Source organism: Gymnoscopelus microlampas (genome assembly GCF_963454915.1).
Source record: "Gymnoscopelus microlampas genome assembly, chromosome: 20".
Lineage (NCBI taxonomy): Eukaryota > Metazoa > Chordata > Actinopteri > Myctophiformes > Myctophidae > Gymnoscopelus > Gymnoscopelus microlampas.
The window spans coordinates 10,834,489-10,841,878 of record NC_139957.1 but is presented as its reverse complement, the minus strand read 5'-3'; the positions used below and the strand labels follow the sequence as shown (position 1 = coordinate 10,841,878).

Below are 7,390 nucleotides of genomic sequence, written 5' to 3'. Positions count from 1 at the left end.
AAAAGAGTGTACCAATCCTCGGGGGGGGGAAACGTATACAAATCAGAGAAATACATTTTGAGAGACTACTGCACATGCGTGCGTTCGTGTGTGCGGTCACATTTTTTACCACTTAAACCCTGTGTGGTTGACCGGAGACCCTCAGGGCTCTATACTAGTGTGTTTTCAGTTTTCTGATATTGTGGGGAAAGCTTTCGATGAAAATAGGCGATCGAGAATGAGAGCTTGTCGATCTGCTATTTTCTACCAAAGCTTTCCCCACCATATGGTTTCTGGGGTTTAGGTGGTTTAACAGTGTTTGTCTCTCCTCTGCAGATGGAGGTGGATGCGGACGAGAAGCGCCATCGCACACGCTCAAAAGGTAGCCACACGCACACACACACACACACACACACACACACACACACACACACACACACACACACACACACACTCACGCGCACGCCTCCAATCACAGTTGCCGCTGTTCAGGGTGACCTTCCCTCCCTCGACACACGCATGCACACGGACACGCGCACATATGAGCACGTATGTGCACAATATGCTTGTGCACGTACACACACACACACACACACACACACACACACACACACGCACGCTCGTGTGCACGCGCACTCCGCTGCACAAATCCCAGCCCGTCACAGTTCAATTGACTTTTTTCACTCTACTGTTGACCACTCTCTCTATCTCTCTCTCTCTCTCTCTCTCTCTCTCTCTCTCTCTCTCTCTCTCTCTCTCTCTCTCTCTCTCTCTCTCTTTAGTTGTCTTTCTCATCAGCATGCACGTATTTGCATGTCAACACAAACAGTGCTCAGTATGATGATGTTGTTTTCAACAGCCGTACAAAGATGTGTCACACCAACATCACTCGATGTGAGCTCATAGCAGGAACACGTCTCTAATGGTATACTCTCTCTCTCTCTCTCTCTCTCTCTCTCTCTCTCTCTCTCTCTCTCTCTTTCATTCTCCATTCTCTCTCTCTGCCTTTCTTCTGTCACCCACAGTGCCTGTGGACCCGGCGTTAACAGAACTCTTCAGGTCAGTGAGATCACACAGACACAAACACATATACTGTACTGTATTGACACACACACACACACACACACACACACACACACACACACACACACACACACACACACACACACACACACACACACACACACACACACACATATTGACTTGCACACGCATAGAATCAACAATTGGCCGCAGTCAAATGGAAGCTCTCCAGAGAATGGACTCGCCTTAACAGCGGCCCTATTGTGCTCAAGGTTAACAGTAAAAAATAAATCAAAACCCATACCAATTCCTTTGTCACTCTCTCTCTCTCTCTCTCTCTCTCTCTCTCTCTCTCTCTCTCTCTCTCTCTCTCTCTCCCTCCCATATTCCTCTCAGTTAGTTTGTCACACTCTTTCATGAACACTGAAGCCTCAGTTATACATGGTTGATGTCGGTGTTGAGCTCAGGAAATAGCAGATCCACAAGCTCACAACGCATCGCAAACGTGACGCCTGTGTGAGCTTGTATATCTGCTATTTACGGCATGCAACGCCGGCGTGCAACTAAGTATAAATCAGGCTTAACCACTTAAACCCCATATGGTTGAGCGGAGTCCCCCAGGGCTCTATACTAGTGTCTTTTCTGTTTTCTGTTCTTGTGGGGAAAGCTTTCGCCGAAAAATAGCTGGTCGCAGAGCTTGTCGATCTGCTTTTTTCAGCAAAAGCTTCGCCCACAATACGGATACTGGGGTTTGAGTGGTTAAGCCGCCTGCCTCTTTGTCTCTCTTCTGCTATTCACCTGCCTCTCTCTCTCTCTCTCCCTCTCTCTCTCTCTCTCGCTCTGTAAACGGCTTCAGTGTCACAAAAAATAATAACAATATACGACGGTACGGTAATTATCACGAAATACATTTCTTTCTCTCGCTCTCGCCTACCATCTCTCTCTCTGTGTGTCTCCAGTTACTGTAATACAATTTCCCTTTATGAAATATTCAATAAGAGGGTTTTCTCATCTTTTTGAGTGTTCCGAGGAGACGAGCTAAATAATTCTGTTTTTGTCTCGTGTACTTGACGATATTTAACATGATAGCCAATTATCAATTCCGTTCCCCATACAACGGGCATCTCTTCTCTCGACTTCTCTCGCTCCCTTTTCTGTCATTTCCAGCTCGCCACCCTCTCAGTAATTTGGCTCGTTTCAAGTGAGGGAAGGGTGTGGAACACTAGAATAGAATACCGCTTTATTGTCCAACCAGCAACCACAAATAAATTGTCGCTGTCGGACGGAAACCTTCTATATGTCCAAATCAGTTACTTTTCAGGAAATGGCAAAAATAAAGAACCTGTGTTCCAATGGATCCAATGTAGTTATTATTTAGTCACAAGCTCTTGTTAATATTCATTTGTAGTCATTCATTTATGAAAAAATGAGATGCAAGGTTTGTCATCAGTGACGACTAGGCTAAGTGTTACCACTTTAAATCAGCTATATGAAAATACGCGTTGTGAGCTTGTAGATCTGCTAGTTAAAAAGGATATTGAAAAAAAAACTAAAATATGAAATATTTTTTAAACACAAATCTTGTATGAGGGTCCCTGGCACAAAATATTTTCAGATGGGGTTGCACGGACAAATACATATTAATCTGGGGATCCTTGAAAAAACATGAAAAAGGATTAGGAAGCAAGCCCAAATAAGCAACTACACTTTAGAAACAAGCCCCAAAAAAACGCAACCCGCAACTACCAACATTTACAAGTGACTTTACAGAAAAACTTTCCCAAAGTCACTTATAATAAGCAGACATGGCAACACTGATAAACAGGAAAACCCTTGATATGGCATCACATTCTCACTCCCCAAAATGCATATGATCCCCCCTACTCCCCCCCTATATTAGAGTGGAAACGGTGGGCGTGGCCATGAGTAAGGTGAATACATATATAATGTATTTTTTTCAACTGGACACTACTCTCTGTTGGGGAAACAGGCGAACCCAAGTGTGAAGTGGGGCGTGGCAACGGACGTTTGGTATCTTCAGGACCCGTGGTGAAGTGGGTTGGATTACACGAGTCAGCGGAAACTGATTGTCTATCCTTGAGTGGGAGGTGTGGAATCGTCAACAACGAATCTACAGTCACCTCAAACACACCGCCAAGAGCAGATAGATGATGTAAAATTGTCTTGGGAGGGTATAAGGAAAATTATGTTGTTTCTGTAATACTGGTCCAGACAGTCCTGGGAGATTCGCTTCTCAGTTAAAGGAGCACTACACCCATTTTCAACCTTATCTTCATATAATAGGTCCTCACTACATTTCATTATAAGATGGCACCATTTAAGCTACCCGCTCTGTGTCTCAGAGGTGGGGCCATGGACAGTTCAGAAACCAGTGCCAACCAATGACATCATTGGTGAGGATTCCAAGCTAAACTAGTAGTTTTATCTCTTTCTGGAAAATGAACACGTTGAAATAGAAGCAATAACAATAACAAATACAAAATGCAACGTTTGAAACCTGTGTTTGACATTTTCACAGATGATGTCATTGGTAGAGATGTTTCTGAACTGTTCACGGGCCACGAACTGAGACGCAGTGGACATAAATGGTGCCATCTTATAAACAAGCATTAGTGGGGATCAATTGTATGAAGACAAGGCAGAAACATGGGCGATGTGCTCCAACACCCTAGGCTGATTTTTTAATCGGTAAACAATACAATGCTGGCGGATGTCCATAACATGACTGCTGCGTGGACCTAGGCGGACTCACAGTACGTCTGTCCAGGTTCCGATCTGCGTTGGCCAGCGTAAAAAAAAAAAACATGATCGTGAATTGACTTTATGCCACTGTCATTTTAACAGCTGCGTCGGGCTCATTGACTTAACATGTGTTAGAGGCTGTGCGACATTCGAGTCTATCGATAGGATAAGGAGATGTAGCCTTAAGCATCCAGCTACAATCTATTAGCGCAGTGTCCGCCGTATAGCCGCTAGCGTTCGCGCTGTGTTACGACGAGTTGGGGCAAGACACTTAATAATAGGTGTCAGTGAAAAAATGATTATGATGACAGTGAATCAGCTGTTAAAAAAAATGTATATCACATCGTTACACCAAAATTCATTACGTTCGCTCGAATGAAAAAATAAAAGGCGATGTGAGCGTAGCAGCGTGAGGTTATGTCAATCTAAATGGCTACGCAGTGAAATCCTCTTTAATGTATCCATTTGTTACTCTGAGAGTGCACAAATGTAACCAAATGGACCCATATGGGTCCATCTTACATTTTGTAGATTAACACTAAGGATTTTACTGTGTGTATCCGGAAGGTCTCTTTCCATTTTTGTCGTTGTTTTTTTTAGAAAAAGCGACTCCTCTGATCTCACGTATCGTATATCATAAATACATAAAGTCTGTACATGCGAGTATTTTATAAAGTGCCCTCTACTTGCCTTTGATGTAGTTCCCCCCTTGTGTGTGTGTGTGTGTGTGTGCGTGTGTGCGTGTGTGTGCGTGTGTGTGTGTGTGTGTGTGTGTGTGTGTGTGTGTGTGTGTGTGTGTGTGTGTGCGCGCGCGCGCGTGCGTACGTGTGTGTACCCTTGTGTCCTTGGCTGTGTGGTCAGAGGGTGGTTGCGGCTAAGATAAGGGGTTCCTGCCCACCTATATATCAATAAATAATATCCCACCTGGAAGATTACTGTGTTGCCCTCAGCTGATATTCACAGATAGTATGATGTTTCCTCTCCTCTCCTCTCCTCTCCTCTCCTCTCCTCTCCATGCACTTTCTCCACTCCTTCCCCCAGTATTTTTCCTTGTTCTCTTCACCTCTCTCACTCCCTCTTTCCTCTCTCTCTCTCGCTCCACTTTTGTCTCTCTCTCACTTTAACTCCTACTATACCCCAGGCCATCATTCTTGTCCTCCCTCCCTCCCTCGCTCCATCTCCCTCTGTTCTTTGCTCCCCCTCTCCCCCTCTCCCTCTCTCCCTCTCTCTCTCTCTCTCTCTGGTGCTGCCTGCAGATAGTAATTAATCAGAGGATCGATGTGGAGCCTATCTCCAGGCCGAGGCGTCTATAATGTCGATAATGGCGCTCGATGGCCTCGCTCCCCCCGAGAGCTGATAGTCTCCAGGACGTGCACGCTTGACTTTGCATGGCCACAGCCTGGGCCGGGCCAGATAGCCTGCTCTGTGCACGGTCGTGTGTGTGCGTGTGTGTGCGCGCGCGCGTGTGTGTGTGTGTGTGTGTGTGTGTGTGTGTGTGTGTGTGTGTGTGTGTGTGAGAGAATCTATGTGTTTGTGTGTGCACAAAGAGTCCATACATCATGGTACTCCTCCTGCACATGTATAACGATATAATGCAGGAGACCATATCGTTGCTGTCGGGCAGAAACCTCTTATCTCCATATTCTAACCTTTTGTGTTTTTTCGAAAATGAATGCCCTACTTCATCATACTACAGCGTCACACAAAAGCATCAAAAGTAGCAGATCCACAAGCTCGAAACGCGGCGCGAAGCTACGCGTTTCGAGCTTGCAGATCTGCTACTTTTGATGCTTTTGAATTTGAATCCTGAAAAGTAACAGTTTTGGACATATGAGGTTTCCACCCGACAGAGACGATACAGGCTGTCTTATGCCTGATTTATACTTGGTTTGCACGCTGTGCCACGGACCGATAATAGCCGATCTACAAGCTCAAAACGTGCATCGCGTTGTGGTGCAAAACCAAGTATAAATCAGGCGTTCAGAAGAGAGAAACAGGCAAATGGCTGTGCATGTCACAGACACATGTTTTACAGCGCACCCCAAATTAGCCAGGTATTTTCAAAAACCCAAACCGGTGCCTCAGGGGTCTATATTTTCCTTGGCCCCCTCCTTTTCTCCCTCTACACACCAAATCTCTTCACCGAAAATAGCCGATCTACAAGCTCACAACGTGTTGCATCGCAACGTGTTGGAAGCTTGTAGATCGGGTTCATGTGGTTAAACTGTATATCATACATGCCATACTACTGTACGTTTACCTTGATTTTCATCTTAGCCATACATTTCTTTCACGATTGTACTTTATTACATCTAGTAGTTGTATTGTTATCTTGTTGTATTGTGTTGTTGTGTTGTCACAGTCTTTGCTGAACATGTCAAACCAACATTTCGCTGATTCTACCTGTGTGAGTTAACCCATTAAGACCGGGAAACGCATCTGTGTCACTTTTTGGTCATTTCTTTTGTGTCATTTCTTTGGCTATTCAAAAATAGCAGATATACAAGCTCATGGCGTGGCACCGAGTGCCGCGCTATGAACTTGTACACCTTCTATTTTTTTCGAACAATCGTGAAAATGTGTGCAAATCTTTGAATATATATATATACATTTTTAACTCAAATCTTTGCTTCTGGGGGTCCTTGGAACAAAATGTTCTCAGATGTAGGTCCGCGGCCAGATACTGTACATCTAATTTTGAGCGTCCTTCACATGAAAAAGTTTGAGCACCACTGATATATAGCAACATACGTTTTTTTTTTAAATACATTAGTAGAATCCCCCATGAAGCAAAGGTTTGAGTTACAAATGTTCACTTAAAAATAAATTCAATGATTTGCACTTAATGTTCATGATTTTTTTCAAAAATAGCAATACAAGCTCATAGCTCATAACTAGCTTGTAGATCTGCTATTTTTTAATAGCCAAAAAAAATAAAAAAAAATACACAGATCCGTTCCCGGTCTTAATGGGTTAATGACAAATAAGACCAGCTCGATTCTTGATTCTCTTGATTTGTCTGTGTGAAAGCACTCATGAGCCGTCAGTGAACACAGGACTATTACTGGAGGAGTCCATGGAGGGGTGTTTTGCGTGTGTTTTTATGTGTTGTTCTCTGTGTCGTTGCAGCTGCCCAACGTCAGGCTGTGACGGGAGCGGCCACACCAGCGGCAAATATGCAAGACATCGAAGGTAAAGGCAACCTTTCCCACTCCCCGGCTCCCAATAACATGGTTGAATTTCCTTTATGAAAACGAAATGGCTTTCCTTTTATAGACCCCCCCCCCCTCATGGTTTTCACAGGGTGGGGTTCATATCGCCGCTGTCGGGCAGAAACCTCTTATCTCCATATTCTGTTTGTGCTTATTTTCGTGAATTAACTCCCCTACTTGATCATACTACAGCGTCACACAAAAGCATCAAAAGTTAGCAGATCTGCAAGCTTGAAACTCGGCGCGAAGCGACACGGTTTGAGCTTGTAGATCTACTTTTGCTGTTAGTTTTTTTTATTTTAATCCTGAAAAGTAACAGTTTTGGAGATACTTTTATACAGGGTTTCCACCCCGACAGAGACGATATGAGCTATGTTGACAGACCTCTCACGCTCACAAGCGTTTCCCCATCC

At 44.2% G+C, this 7,390-nt stretch overlaps 1 protein-coding gene across 1 annotated transcript in view; it reads left to right on the top strand.

Moving 5' to 3' along the window:
- Window positions 1-315: 315 nt before the first annotated feature.
- myt1lb (myelin transcription factor 1-like, b) overlaps window positions 316-7,390 on the top strand; it is a gene marked incomplete at both ends in the record, with an annotated part of 94,228 nt that continues 87,153 nt past the window's right edge. Inside the window, 2 exons of the mRNA XM_084045104.1 lie at window positions 316-361; window positions 1,005-1,038. Coding sequence (XP_083901230.1) covers window positions 316-361; window positions 1,005-1,038 — 80 coding nt within the window. The remainder of the gene's footprint in view (window positions 362-1,004; window positions 1,039-7,390) is intronic.